The 15,890-nt window shown below is 42.8% G+C and overlaps 1 protein-coding gene across 1 annotated transcript in view; it reads left to right on the top strand.

The window, feature by feature from the left end:
- The window catches only part of LOC122563395 (collagen alpha-2(IX) chain-like), a 123,937-nt gene that overhangs the window by 96,459 nt on the left and 11,588 nt on the right, over nucleotides 1–15,890 (top strand). The window contains exons 18-20 of the mRNA XM_043717134.1: nucleotides 9,782–9,826; nucleotides 14,886–14,939; nucleotides 15,035–15,088. Of these exons, the coding sequence (XP_043573069.1) occupies nucleotides 9,782–9,826; nucleotides 14,886–14,939; nucleotides 15,035–15,088 (153 nt within the window). The remainder of the gene's footprint in view (nucleotides 1–9,781; nucleotides 9,827–14,885; nucleotides 14,940–15,034; nucleotides 15,089–15,890) is intronic.

Here is a 15,890-nt window from a genome sequence, read left to right on the forward strand (position 1 = left end):
CTATTCTACTGCTTAGACTGAGCTCACACAGGACTCCAAACATCTGCTTCAGGCACAATGCAGAGTGCAGCATGGCAGCTAATATGATACGGTTTGATGACATTCAAATAATCTGCTCCATACTAATATTAGTTGAGGATGAATTTTAGCCATGACACCAGGAAGAACTCTTTGGTCATGGCATCTGTTAGTATCTTCTGAAGGTCTCACTTCAATGCATTATCTGAAAAAGAGCTTTTTAGTCAGGGCTGTGCTCCCTCCATACTTAAATCTGTTATGATGTGGAGGTGCCGGCGTTGGCTGGAGTGGACAAAGTCAGAAGTCACTTGGCACCAAGTTATAGTCCAACAGGTTTATTTGAAATCACAAGCTTTCAGAGTGCAGCCCCTTTGGCAGATGCAGTGATAGAGCAGGGCACACAGACACAACGTTTATAGGCAGAGAGATCAAGGGCAGAGAGATCAAAAAATCATACAATTGGTTTGAGTGGAGTGTCAGATAATTAGTCTCTGCAGGTGACGAAGAGTGTTAGAAAGTGTATAAAGTGTTTATAAAGCCAAAGAAACTGTTATGCTGCTATGATAATCAGGCAGAGCAATAGGAATATACAAAAGCTGACATCTCAGGTCAGACATTGAATTGTAAGTGTGAGCCGTTGTTCAAGTCTATCTCGGAGTTTTAACATGTAATCAGGCTGGTTTTATTCCGAAGCCCGAAATTTATAAGATCTCACATTGACTGACTGTGATACAACGTATGCGTTTTTTGAACAAAATAGGATGTATCTACAAATAAACAAACATCTTGGATGAAGTGTGTGTTTGCTTGAGAGAGAGTGTGAGTGTGAGACACTATGTATGTGCGTGATCGTGTGCATGTGTCTGAGAGAGAGAGAGAGAGTGTGTGAGAAATAAGTAATTCAAAACTCGACAAACTCACTAAAGTAAAGATCATAGCAATTTATCAATATGGTGCTGTCAAAACAGGAAAGTAAGGAAGATTTACAGATACTGAACAGTGTATTGTAACATGAACCCAAGGTCATGGTTGAAGCCATCTTTATGGGTACGAAACTTGGCTAACAGTCTTTGCTCAGCAATTCTGCATTGTTGTATATTTCGGAGTCCGCCTTGGATGACGTTTACCTGAAGATCGGAGGCTGAAGTGTCCCCTGACTGGCAGGGAAGATTCCTGTCTGGCGATTGTTGCGTGGTGTCCATTCATTTGTTGTCATAGCGTCTGCATGGTCTTGCAAATATACCATGCCTCATGGCATCCTTGCCTGCAGCGTCACATGAGTATCTGCCATGAACATGTTAGGTGGTGTTCCCATGTGTGATGGTAGTATCCAAGTCGATGATCTGACATGTCTTGCAGAGGATGCCATGACACGATCCTCTGGTGTTATAGTCAATATTGTCCTGAAGACTGGATAGATTGTTGCGAGCAATGTCTGTTTGAGGTTTGACAATTGTTTGAAGGCGAGAAGGGAAGATCTTGGCAAGATGCTTATCATCATCAATGACATGTTGAAGGTTGCGAAGGCCATGGTGTAGTTTCTCCACTGCAAGGAATTACTGAACGATGAAGGGTACCCTATTGGTCTTATCCTTTGTTCTGAGGAGATCTTTGTGGTTTATTTCACTCTGGCACATCGGAACTCATGATCGATGGGTTGAGCATCGTATCCTGTTCTTATCAGGGTGTCTTTCAAAGCCTTCAGGTGTCCATTACGTTCCTCATCTGAGCAGATCCTGTGTTTGAGCGGGGCCTGTCCATAGGGTATGGCTTCTTTAATATGTTTAGGGTAGAAGCTAGAAAAGTGCAGCATTGTGAGGTCATCCGTGGGCTTGCAATAGAGTAAGGAATTGAGGTGTTAGTCCTTGATGGAGGTGAGTGCGTCCAAGAATGAGACTGATTCTGAAGAGTAGTCCATGGTCAGTCTGATGGTGGGATGAAATCACTATGTAATTGTTTCAGTGAATCCTCGCTATGAGTCCAAAGGAAAAAAATGTTGTCAATGTATCTGTTGTACAGCATTGGTTGGAAGTCCTGCACAGCAAAGAAGTCTTGCTTGAACTTGTGCCTGAAAACGTTGGCATATTGAGGTGCAAATTTGGTCCCCATGGCTGTTCTGTACGTCTGGATGAAGAACTGGTTGTTGAAGGTGAAGATGTTGTGGTCAAAGATGAAGTGGATGAGTTGTAGGATAGTGTCTGGAAACTGACAATTATTGGTATTGAGTATTCCAAGCCAGACTCCGAGATACACAACAGTGCAGAATCACCGAGCAAAGAATGTTAGTCAAGTTACATACGCTTGAAGATGGCCTCAACAGTGATCCTGGGTTCATGTCGTGTTACAGGTGACCCCACCACACAGTTCTGTATCTGTAAAATGTTCATTACTTTCCTGTTTTGACAGCATCATCTTGATAAATTGTTATAATTTTTAATCTTAATTAGTTTGTATAGTTCTGAATTACTTATTATACTCTCTCACACACAGTGAGCGTGCACACGCACACATTAACATACACTTTTCATGCATAAGCATACAGACTCTCATAATCTCACACACGCACATTCATACAGACCCTCTCTCACACAAAGATCCTCTCTCTCTCACACACATTCTATCACACACACACATACTCTCTCACACTCGCACTCTCTCAAGCACACACACGCACTCATACACACTCTCTCTCAAATTCTCTCTCTCTGTCACACACATACACACATAATCTATGGGGTGAATCATTTCATCCAAGATGTTTGTTTATCTGCAGATACATACTATTTTCTTCAAAAAACAAACAATTTGTAGTCACAGTCAGTCAATGTAGCATCTTTTAAATTTCAGCCTTCGGAATAAAACCAGCCTGATTCCAGGTTAAAACTCCAACACAGATTCTGAACAAAACCTCACATTTACAATTCTATGTCTGATCTGAGGTGTCACCTTTTGTATATTTCTATCGCTCTACCTGATTCTCATAACAGCATAGCACCAACATTGATTTTGTAAACACTTCTAACACTCTTGGTCAACTGCAGAGGTATTATCGGAAATTCCACTCACACCAGTTGTATGATCTTTTGATTTCTTTGCCCCTTGATCTCTCTGCTTATAAACTCTGTGTCTGTGTGCCCTGCTTGCTCACTGCACCTGACAAAGGGACTGCGTTCCAAAAGCATGTGTGATTTCAAATAAATTTGTTGGACCAGAATCTGGTATCATCTGACTTCTGATTTAAATCTAAGGTGTTAGCCCACATTAAATGCTTCTCTCTTTGCAATTGCAAGGGCTTACCTCTGTCTGGTATTGTGTGTAACTCCGTTAGCTGTTACACGTAGACATAACAGGTGAAATGAAATAATGAGCTCCCTAGAACAATATGAAATTCCAAAATGTCACACACTATCCTACAAAAATAAACAATAGAAGCAGAAATAGACTACATTGCTCCTTTAGCCCCACCATTTGACAAGATCACAGCTGACTTTAATTCCAAGTTCCAGCCCAATTGCGTAGTTAATATCTCCAAGGGAAAGTGACAGTAACATATTCCTTATTGAATTAAACCATTGACAAAATGCTAATCTTTGGCTCCAAACACAAGGCTGCATGAAGCTAATGACCCTCCAAACAGTAGCTGCAATCCTTATTATGAATGGGACAATACAATAACAGTACAGCATTCTTCTTCCCTTCACATACCCCATGAATAGGTATGTGCGGGAATGGCATGTTTTGATGCTGATAGCGGACAATGTGTGTTTATGAAATTATCAGGAAGCTTTTCTCCCTTCCGTTTCCCTGTAGGGAGATGCAGGACGATCTGGAATTCCAGGACCAGCAGGTCCCCAGGGAGGAGCTGTAAGTATCATCCAATATTTATTAATCAGATGAAATCTGTAGATTCTTCAGGAAGAGAGGTGATCACCAATCAAAGACACAGTTTTTCACAAAATTGATTTCATGGAACTTTTGAGAAATGGATAAATTCTTATGTAGTTTGGAAGATAGATAATATATAGAATATAGGTATTTATAGAGTTGAGATGAGGAAGAGTTGTGAAGGAAAGGGTAGTTTGTCTTAGGTCACAGCAGTCCAGTGCAGTTATGATTGGTGTGAGTGCCATCCCAACAACAACTCACCTTCTTGGTTTACATAGATTTATGGGAAAATGTGATCGAGCAGAGAGAGTTAACTCCACACTCTGAAACTGATTAACTCCACACTCTGACACTGGTTAACTCCACACTCTGACACTGGTTAACTCCACACTCTGGAACTGGTTAACTCCACATTCTGACACTGGTTAACTCCACACTCTGACACTGGTTTCAATATTTTTCCGTTAGTGAATCGGAAAAGCCACTGACAATGCCTCTTGTGCTATTCAGTCTTGGTAGCTGTGAAGTAGTGAGTGTATGTTAGGAATGGCTCAGCCGGTTGGATGGCGGGTTTGCAATGGAGAGTGATACCAACGTTATGGGCTCATTGTCCAGACTGGCTTCGGTCTTCTCAATGCTATACCTCACCTGAGCCATGGTAATGGTCAGGATGAAATCTTCACCAGCCATCTTTCCCATGAGAGCAAAATCTCTAAATTTGCAGATGAGACTAATCTCGTGATTTGTGAGTAGTGAGTTGTGAGGATGAGATTGTTCGACTTTAGAGGGACATTAACAAGTTGGCTTAAATGGGTGGACAGCTAGCAGATGAATTTCAGTGCAGAGAAATGTGAGGTAATGCATTTGCGTAGAAGAAACATGGAGAGACAATATAGGCTCAATGATGTAATACTGAGGGGGGTACTGGAGCAGAGGGACCTCACGGTTCACATACATGACTCTCTGAAGGTGGCCTGGCAAGTTTAAAAAGTTAAGAATGCTTATTGGATCCTATGGTTTGTAAATAGAGACATGGATTATAAAAACAAGGATGTGACACTTCTACAAAGTATTGGTCAGACCATATTTAGAGCATTGTACAAACAAATCGAAAGAACTTAAGATACTGGAAATCAGAAATAAAACAGAAATTGCTAGAAAACTCAGCAGGTCTGGCAGCCTCTGTGGAGAGAAATCAGAAGGGTCACTGGACCCAAAATGTTAATTCTGATTTCTCACCACAAATGCTGAGTTTTTCCAGCAATTTCTGTTTTTCTTTAGAGCCTTGTGTTCAGTTCTGGGTGCCTTATTTAAGAAAGGATGGTAAAGACCTGGAGAGAGTTCAAAGGAGATTTACTAGAATAATACCAGGAAGGAAGGATTCTAAATACAAGGAAAGACCATAGAAAGTTGGCTTATTCTGCTTGGAGCAGAGAATATTAAGAAGTGACCTTATTGACGTGGTCAATATTGTAAACAATTTTGACAAGGTAAAGAAGGATATTCTGTTTCCAATACTTCTTACATCAGTAACTAGTAGTCTCAGTTTCAAGATTGTCAGCAAGGAGTGAGATGAGAAGAAACTTCTTTATTCAGAGAGTTGTTAGGGTTCGTAAAGTACTGCCTGGGAGAATGATGGAAGTGGATTCCACAGGAGGTTTCAAAACAGAGCTGGATATATTTGAAAGTGCTGAGGTTAGAAGGCTATGGAGGTAGAGCTGATGAATGGAACTAGCTGGGTAGCACTTTTGGGAGCTGGTACAGACGTGATGGGTCAAATGGCTCCCTTCTGTACTGTAAAATTCTAGGATTCTGACTTCAGGAAATGTATCCCAGTGAGAGTCAGTGGCCTCAGAATTTGTTTCTCAGTGAGAGTGAGCACCCCCAAAAACCTTCAGGAACCGTATTCCAGGGAGAGTCAGCACCTTCAGGAACTATATCCCAATGAGAATTAGCAACTTTAGGAACTGTATCTCAGTGAGAGTTAGCGCGTTCAGGAACTGTATCCCAGTGAGAGTCAGCTCCATCAGGAACTGTGTACCAGTGAGAGCCTGCCCATTCAGGAACTGTGTACCAGTGAGAGCCTGCCCAATCAGGAACTGCATCCCAATGATAATTCTTGATGATTCTGACTGTCTCCCAATCAGAGTCAAGATCATCAAGTACTGTACCTCAGAGAGTCAGCACGTTCACAAAGTGTATCCCAGTGAGAGTCAGCACCTTTCAGATTTTTATCCCATTCGGAATCAGCTTCACAACTGTATCCCAGTCAGGGTCAGTACCTTCAGAAACTGTATCACTTTGACAGTCAGAACCATTAAGGCACATTGAGGAACTGTATCCAAACGTCTTTCTCATAGAATTCCTACAGTATGGAAACAGACCATCCTCATGAGAGTCAGCACATTCCAGAAATTTATTCCAGTTAAGTGTCAGCACATTGAGGAAGTGTAACAGAATGAGATGCTTTCAGGGTTTGTTTCCCAGTGAGAATGAGCATTTCTGGAACTGCTCCCAACTGAGGACAGGAGGAAGGACAAGAATGACAAGGTAAGGGACCCTTGGGTAATGAGGGAGGTTGTGAATTTAGTCAAAAGAGAAAAAGAAACATATGTTTAGGAGCTTAAAATCGGACAAGGCCTGTGAGGAATATAAGAATAGCAGGAAAGTGCTCAAGCAGGGATTTAGGAAGAGCAAGAAGGGGCTATGAAATCAACTTGGCAAGTAGGGTTAAAGAAAATCCCAAGACATTGTTATCCTCTTGTTTTTAATGTATCTATACAAAGGAGAAGGTAGGACCATTCAAGAATAAAAGGGGGAACTTGTGCTTGGAGGCAGAGGATGCAGCTGAGATCCCAAGTGGGTACTATGCGTCAGTATTCACTTCGAAGAAGGATATGAACAATGGTGAGATTTGTGCGGATCAAGGTAATTTGCTAGGACATTTTGAGATCAAGAAAGAAGTGGTGTTGAATCTCTTAAAGATCATTAATCTGGCTAAGTCCCCAGGGCCCAATGGCATCGACCCTAAATTATTGAGAGATGCAAGAAGAAATTGCTGGGGCCTTGACCGAGATTTTTGTATCCTCACTAGCCAGTGGAGAGGTCCTGGCTGACTGGTGAGTTGTTCCTTTTTTCAAGAAGATAAGTAAGGATAATCCAGGAAGCTATAGACTGGTGAGTCTCACATCAGTGGCTGTGAAGCTTCTGGAGAGAATTCTTAGGAATTTATGCACATTTGGAAAAGTATGGCTGAATTAGGATAATCAGTATGGCTTTGTGCAGAGTAGGTCATGTCTTACCAGCTTGACTGAATTTTTTGAGGAAGTGACATAGATGATCAATGAGGGGAGAGCAGTGGATGTTGTCTGCATGGATTTTAGTAAGCCTTTCACCAAGGTACCTCATGGTAGCCTCATCCAGAAGATTAAGATGCATGGGATCCATGGTGACCTGGGACGCGTGGATTCAGAATTGGCCTGCCCATAGAAGGTAGAGGGTAGTGGTGGAAGTGTATTTTTCTGGCTGGAGATCTGAGTAATGGGGTTCAGCAGGGATTTCTGTTGTTTTTGCTGTATATGACTTAGATGAAAATGTAGATGGGTGGGTTGGTAAATTTGCAGACATTACAAGGATCAGTGGAGTTGTGGATAGTGTAGAAGGTTGTCAAAGGATGCAGCGAGATGTAGATCATTTGCAGATATGGATGGAGAAATGGCTGATGGTGTTTAATTCGGGCAAGCATGAGGCGTTGCAGTTTGGGAGATCAAATCTTAAGGAAAAGTAATGTTAATGGCAGGATCTTGGGGTGCAAGTCCATAGTTCCCTGAAAGTGATCACGCAAGTAGAAAGGGTGGTAAAGAAGGTGTATGGCATTCTTGTCATGGTTCTGTTCGCTGAGCTGGAAGTTTTTGTTGCAAACGTTTCGTCCCCTGTCTAGGTGACATCCTCAGTGCTTGGGAGCCTCCTTGGGAGGCTCCCAAGCACTGAGGATGTCAGCTAGACAGGGGATGAAACGTTTGCAACAAAAACTTCCAGCTCGGCGAACAGAACCACAGCAACGAGCACCCGAGCTACAAATCTTCTCACAAACTTTGAATTCTTGTCATTTTGGTCGAGGAATTGAATACAAGAGTCAGGATGTCATGTTGCAGCTGTATAAGACTTTGGTTAGGCCGCACTGGTCGCCACATTACAGGAAGGATGCGGAGGCTTTGGAGAGGTTTCAGAAGAGGTTTACCAGGATCTTGCCTGGATTAGAGAATATGAGCTATGAGGAGAGGCTAGAAAAACTTGGATTCTTTTCTGTGGAGTGGTGGAGGCTGAGGGGAGACTTGATAGACTTTTATAAAATGATGAGATGCATAGATCGGGTTGACAGTCAGAATCTTTTTCCTGGAGTTGAAATGTCTAATACTTGAGGGCGTCCATTTAAGGTGTCAAGGGGAAAGTTCAAAGGAGGTGTGAGGGGCAAGTTTATTACATAGAAAGTGGCAGGAGTCTAGAATGTACTGCCATCGGTGGTGGTTGAGGCAGATACAATAAGGGCATTTAAGGGACTTTTCGGTAAGCACATGAATATGGAAGGAATGGAGGAATATGGACTAAGGGAAAGCAGAAGGGATTGGTGTAATTTGGTCTAATGTTCGGCATGATATCGTGGGCTGAAGGGCCCGTTGCTGTGCTGAACTGTATTGCAGTGAGAATCAGTGAAGTATATCCCAGTGTCAGAACTAAAGGACTTGTCTCCCAGTGAGAGTCAGCATTTTCAGGACCTAAATCCCAGTGAGAGTTAGCACCTTCAGGAACTATGTCCCAGTGAGCAAAAGAACCTTCAGAAATTGTATCCCAGTGAAAGGTATCATCATCGGAACTGTATCCCATGAGAGTCAGCATCGTCAGGAACTGTGTCCCAGTGATAGCTCCTTCAGAAACTACATCCAAGTGAGTGTAAGCCCCATCAGGAATTGTACCCCAGTGAGAGTTAGCAACTTAAAGAACTGTACTTTAGTGACAGTCAGCACTTCAGGAATTGTGCCGCAGTGAGTATGAGCACATTTAGGAATGTATCCTAGTGAGAGTTAGAACCTTCTGGAAATATCTCCCACTGAGTGTCAGCATGTTCAGGAACTATTCCCCTGTGGGAATCAGCACCATCTGGCACTATATCCTCATGGTTCTTGGCACCTTCAGAAACTGAGAGTCACATTGTTCATGAACTGTAACCCAGTGAGAATCAAAACCTTGACAAATTATTTCCCATTAGGAGCTAGAACATTCAGGATCTGTATTCCAGTGACAGTCAGCACTTTCAGGTACTATCCCCATTTGAGAGTCAGCACCTTTAGGAACTGTACCCCAGTAAGAGTCAGCACGTTCAGGAATGGTATCCCAGTGAGAGTCATGACCTTCGGGAACTGTATCCCAGTGAGAGTCATGATCTTCAGGAACTGTGTCCCAGTGAGAGCTCCTTCAGGAACTGTATCCCGGTGAGAGTTAGCACCTTCAGGAACTGTGTCCCAGTGAGAGTCAGCACCTTCAGGAACTGTATCCCGGTGAGAGTCAGCACCTTCAGGAACTGTATCCCGTTGAGTCAACACCTTCAGGAACTGTATCCCGTTGAGTCAACACCTTCAGGAACTGTATCCCAGTGAGATTCAGCTCCTTCAGGATCTGTAACCCAGTGGGAGCACATTCTGGAACTGTATCCCATGAGAATCAGTATCTTCAGGAACTGTACTCCAGTGTGAATCAGTACCTTCAGGAGACAGATGTTAAATGAAACTGAATTAAAATATATATTTTTTATTGAATAACCCTCTGTTCATTGTGCACTAAGCTAATGTAGTAAACTAACAGATGACTTTCCCTTTGATAGGGTTTACCTGGACAACCTGGTCAGAAGGGAACTGCTGGTTCAAAGGTAAGAATTGCTCAAAACAGTGACTTCACCGTTCTTCAGAGAAACCTGGCTCTTCATTTCATAGCACATGTCTTTTGTTATGTTTGTCTTTATTTTTCAATTTTGTCATTAGGTTTATAACTTCTAGTTATTTGCAAATGTGTCTCAATTTTCTGCTTGAGCTTCGCAGGGGAATGTTTTGTGTAAAACTGACCATCCCGTCTGCTTTTTATTGCTAGTTTCTAGCTAATTAGTCAAGGAACTCCTTAACCTGAGTTTCAGAATTGTCATTTAACATGGAAACCAGCAGAGTGAGCCTTGCCTGCAGTTTGCAGAGAACACCAAGGCATTATTCACCCAGACCCTACCATCAGTACCTACTGTAACAAAAACAGACGCAGAATCCCCAAAGTGGAGATAGAGGCTATTTGGCCTATGCAGTCTACACTGACCTTCCAAACAGCATCCCACCCAGACCTCCCTAACCCCACATTTACCATTGGTGACCCACCAATGGTGGGTCCCATGGACACTATTGGACAATTTAGCCTGGCCGATCCACCTGACCTGCACATCTTTGGACTGTGGGAGGAAACCGGATCACCCAGAGGAAACCCATGCGGACACGGGGAGAATGCGCAAACTCTACACAGACAGTCACCCGAGGCTGGAATAGAACCTAGGTCCCCAATGCTGTGAGGCAAGCAGTGCTAACCACTTAGCTACTGTACCACCCAGAACATCAGAATAGTCTATGGACTCGAAACATTAACTCTGCTTTCTTCCCAGAGTCTGCCAGACCTGTTTTTCTGTTTTTGTTTCAAATCTCCAGTATCCACATTACTTTGTTTTCTACCAGTACCCACTGTTTCACATTCCAATGACCATCCCTGGCTATGCCCTGCCAAAAGTTGACAGACATGACCATACAGTGGTACACAGGCCATAGAATCATAGAAAGGTAAAAGCTCAGAAAGAAGCTATTCAGTTTGTCATGTCTGCACTGACCAAACAAAAGAAGTGCTCACATATTCTGAATGTATTTTTCGGTAACTGGTGTGTAGTCCAGACGTACGAGCAGAAATTAGGCCATTCAGCCCATTGAGTCTGCTCTGCCATTCAATCATGGCTGATAAGTTTCTCAGTCCCATCCTCCTGCTTTCTCCCTGTTACCCTTGATCCCCTTAATACTCAAGAACCTATCTTAGTCTTAAATATACTCAATGACCTGGCCTCCACACCCTTCTGTGGCAGTGAATTCCATAGAATTCCAGTGAATTCACTCTCTGGCTGAAGAAGTCTCTCCTTATCTCCATTCTAAAGGCTCTTCCCTTTACTCTAAGGCTGTGCCCTTGAGTCCTAGTCTCTCCCACCAATGGAAACACCTTCCTGACATCCACTCCATCTAGGTCATTCAGTATTCGGTATGTTTCAATTCGATTACCCCTCATCCTTCTAAATTTCATCGAATATAAACCCAGAGTCCTCAAACGTTCCTCATATGTTTAGCGTTTCATTCCTGGGACCATTCTTGGGAACCTCCTCTGAACGCGCTCCAGGGCCAGTATATCCTTCCTGAGATATGGGCCCAAAATTGTGCACCATACTCCAAATGTGGCCTGACCAGAGCCTTATAGAGTCTTAGAAGTATATCCCTACTTTTATAATCAAGTCCTCTCAAAATAAATGCCACCATTGCATTTGCCTTCCTAACTACTGATTCAACCTGCAAGTTTATCTTGAGAGTATCCTGGATTAGAACTCCCAAGTCTCTTTGCACTTCAAACTTATGAATTTTCTCCTCATTTAGAAAACAGTCCATGTCTCTTTTCTCCCTACCAAAGAGCATGACGTCACACTTTCCCATGTTGCACTGCATCTGCCACTTCTTTGCCCACTCTTCTAACTTGTTCAATTCCTTCTGAGGCCTTCCTGCCTCCTCAATGCTATCCGCCCCTCTACCTATCTCTGTATCATCTGCAACTTTAGCCAGAATGCCCTCAGTTCCTTCATCGAGGTCATTAACTGTATAAAGTGAAAAGTTGTGGTCCTAACACAACCTTGCGGAACACCACTTGTCACTGGCTGCCATCCTGAGAAGGACCCTTTTATCTCCACTCTCTGCTTTCTACCAGACAGCCAAGCTTCTGTCCATGCTAGCATTTTGCCTCTAACACCATGGGCCCTTATCTTACGCAATAGTCTCCTCTGCAACACATTGTCACAGCCCTTCTTGAAGTCCAGTCTTGAGACCATTGGCTCTCCTTGGTCTAACCTGCTTGTTACTTCCTCAAAGAATTCTAGGAGATAGTCAGGCATGACCTCCCCTTGATGGAACCATGCTGACTTTGCCCTATTTTACCATACATTTTCAAGTATTCAGAAATCTCCTCCTTCAGTTTCATTTTAAATGAATTGAGTGTTTGCTCCCTCAGCCATTAATGTCGCTAATGAATTCCAGGCACCTTCCATGCTCTGTGGGGAATTGTTTTTCCTCACGTTCCCTCTACCTTTAATTTGTGCCTCTTGTAATTGACCTCTCTGCAAGAAGAAACAGCTCTTTCCTGTCCATTCTTCCAGGCCTTCGTAAATTTCTAAATCTCAATTATATCAGTCCTCAGTTCCTCTTAGAATCATAGATTCAAAGAATTCTTACAGTGCAGATAGAGGCCATTTGGCCCATTAACTCTGCACCAACACTTTGAGGAGTATGCCACAGCTCTAGACACTACAGGGCAATTTTGCATGGTCAGTCCACCTAACCTGCATATCTTTTCTGAGGAAAACAACCCCAGTCTATCCGATCTTTCCTCATAGTAGCAATTCTCTCACACGGAAACATTCTTGTACATCTCCTCTGCACTCTCTCTAGAGCATGTGTTTAAACAAAAACTATTTTCCAATCAACCCATTCAGAGATGCTATTCCACATCTCTGGAGCAGTAGGGACTTGAATCCAGGTTAGAGTTAGAGACGTAAGAGTCCTGTAATGGGCTGACGAGAACTGTACACAAAATTCCATGTGTAGTTTAACCAATGTCTTATAATGTAGTTCCAACATTCCATTTATATTCTTGTAGTCTGCATCTCACCCAGTATACTTTCAACTACCTGTCCTGTCACTTCAATGACCTATAGATGTACCCTGTTATCTTACTTCCTCTATACGTATCAATATTATCCCACTTATTGTATATTCACTTTCTTGGATTTGATTTCCATGTCCCTGGTGGGAATATTGAGCTGGAAGTGAGGCCTCAGTGTTCCATGCATCATCACAAGTGTGAAATATGACTATTATTACTGGGATGGTTAATAGAGTCATAGAGTTATACAGCACGGAAGCAGACCCTTTGGTTCAACCAGTCCATGCCAGACATAATCCCAAACTAAACCCACCTGCCTGCTCCTGGCCCATATCCCACTAAACCTTTCTTACTTATCCAAATCTCTTTTAAATGTTGTAATTGTACCCACACCCACCACTTCCTCAGGAAGTTCATTTCACAAGTAAGCCACTCTCTGTGTAAAAATTTTGACTGTGACAAAAAAACGCACCAAGTTACATCAATGGTCAACTTATTTATTACATTAACTTATCCTCCACCATGTGGCAGAACAGATTATTATTTCCTGATATGCAAATTTAAATGACATCCTTCTTAATCCAACCACACGTGTACAATCATAAATAGGACAGACGAGATAAACAGTCTTTTTAAGAATATTGTGTGTAGAAAATATAGAGGCAAAAATACACAAAGTCCGTGAATCAATGTTCAATCCAAAAGGGGAAATTAGATGACTTCCTAACAGTTTTTCCTTTGATTTTTGGTGACGTTATCATGTTGATGGTGACTACAACAATCCTCAGTGCAGGAGCCATTCAGCTGGACCTGAATCTTGGCTTGAATTAGAACATAGAACACCTACAGTGTGGAAACAGGCCATCTGGCCCAACAAGTCCACACCGATCCTCCGAAGAGTATCCCTCCCAGACCCATCCCCTTAACCGATAACCCTACATTTCCCCTGGCAAATGCACCTAATCTACACATCCCTGAACACAATGGACAACTTAACATGGCCAATTCACCTAAACTGTACATCTTTAGATTGTGGGAGGAAACCGGAGCACCCAGAGGAAACCCATGCAGACATGGGGGGAATGTGCAAACTCCACTCAGACAGTCCCCAAGGCTGGAAGCTTTTTTCTTTTCACAAAGTCTGTAAATGTTATCTCATTTCTAATTAAAGATAAAGAGAAGGATTGGGCTTGCTCACAGGCTTTTTGGAGGTCTTTGTCCTAACCGATCCTCAGGTCTGTGATAAGAATTTGAATTCAAATTCAATTCAAATTCTCATCACAGAATTTGGATTTGAATTTGCATTTATTGTCACGTGTACCGAGGCACAGTGAAAAGCTGTATTTAAGCCAGTTCAAGCCCTAATGCTAGGCAGTATATTTTATTTTCAAAGACACCTGGGACCAATGCAAGATCCAGCTTCCAGCCAAATGGTGAAAGTGACATGCAATAGACAGATCCCACACAATCAATGGATCAGATCGGAGCTTTGCTGTCCTGCAGCATGCAGTCATGAATAGTGACGATAATTAATTCCACTACTTACTGGAGTATACGTCACATTAGTACAGAAGCTGTTGCAACTTCCTCCTGATATCTCCCAGGCAGAATCTTTGTCACTCAGACAAGTTGGTTGAGTGCTAACCAATCACAGATCGAGACATTTGTGAAGTAACACCATGGCAAGTTGTTGTGTACCCTATTGTATCAGCTTCAGCCCACCACTAGTGATCATGTGTTCAACTGGCCCCTGCAGCTCCTTTAAGATGAAAACTTCCACAAAAGCCTCCTCTTCAACCAACTAGAAAGCACTTTGATCTAAAGCACCCTTATGTGGCTAATTGTTGAATTGTATTTAACAATGCTCTTGTAAGCTTCCTGAAGGTTTTTCCCTCTGTAAATGTGTCTTATAACAGTAAGTTGTTGTCCACAGACCCCTGTTTGGGGCTTTGGTTGTTTTACTAAGCTCACTAGCTGGTGCTGTCTTTTCACAGGGTGAAAGAGGTACTCAAGGAATGTTTGGTCCCACTGGCCCTCCAGGTCAAATGGTAAGGAGAAAATACCAATTTATTTGATCTCATTGCTGTTTTCCTCCCTGTAAAATGCCTAAGTGGGCATTAACCATATGTTTTGGTGTTGACAGGGTGAGCCTGGACCTGAAGGAGAGATTGGCCCACCAGGACCCATGGGTCTAAAGGTGAGTCACATGCAAATTCACAATGAACAAAAGGTGGGTTTTAATCATTAGCTGGCGCTGAGTCATTAGCCTATACTGGGTCATTAGTCGGCGCTCAGTCATTAGCTGGTGCTGAGTCATTTGTCAACATTATATCATTAGCTGGTGCTGAGTCATTAATCAGTGTTAAATCATTGGCTGGCGCTGAGTTGTTTGTCAGTGTTAAGTTATTTGCTGATGCTGCTTCAATAACTGGTGCTTGCAGCTAATGAGTAAATTTCAAAGTTCTGGGGACCAGGTGAGTCAAAAAGGACATTTTCTCATGACCCCATTTGGATCCTAACAACAAATCTGGTGAAGATATTGTTGCCCTAAATGCACATACACATCTCCCATGAATGAGCTGAGAGGGTGAGGTTGAGAGAGAGAATGGGAAAGCAGGTCAGTAGATACTAGGGATCTGGGGTTGAGAGGTATAGTGGATTGGTAGGGTTGAAGGATTGAGTGGATAGAGTTAAAGGGTATTGTGAGTGAGTGGACTTGAGGGGTGTGGTGGATGGGTGAGTGGGTGGAGGTAAGGGTCAAGGTGAAGAGAAATTGAAAGATGTGAAGAGTGGGTAGGTGGAGTTGAGGGTATATCGGGTGGGGTTGAGGTGAATGTAGAGTAGGTGGGTGAGGAGATGTACGGAGTGTGGGTGAGTGAAGTTGAGAAAATGGTGGGTTTGAGGAGTATGGAGAGTGCATCAGGTGATTGGTGTTGAAGAGAATGGATCGGGTGATTGGGATTAAGGGTCACGAAAAGTGGTTCAGATGGGTGGGGTTG

This window comes from Chiloscyllium plagiosum, chromosome 27 (genome assembly GCF_004010195.1).
Source record: "Chiloscyllium plagiosum isolate BGI_BamShark_2017 chromosome 27, ASM401019v2, whole genome shotgun sequence".
Lineage (NCBI taxonomy): Eukaryota > Metazoa > Chordata > Chondrichthyes > Orectolobiformes > Hemiscylliidae > Chiloscyllium > Chiloscyllium plagiosum.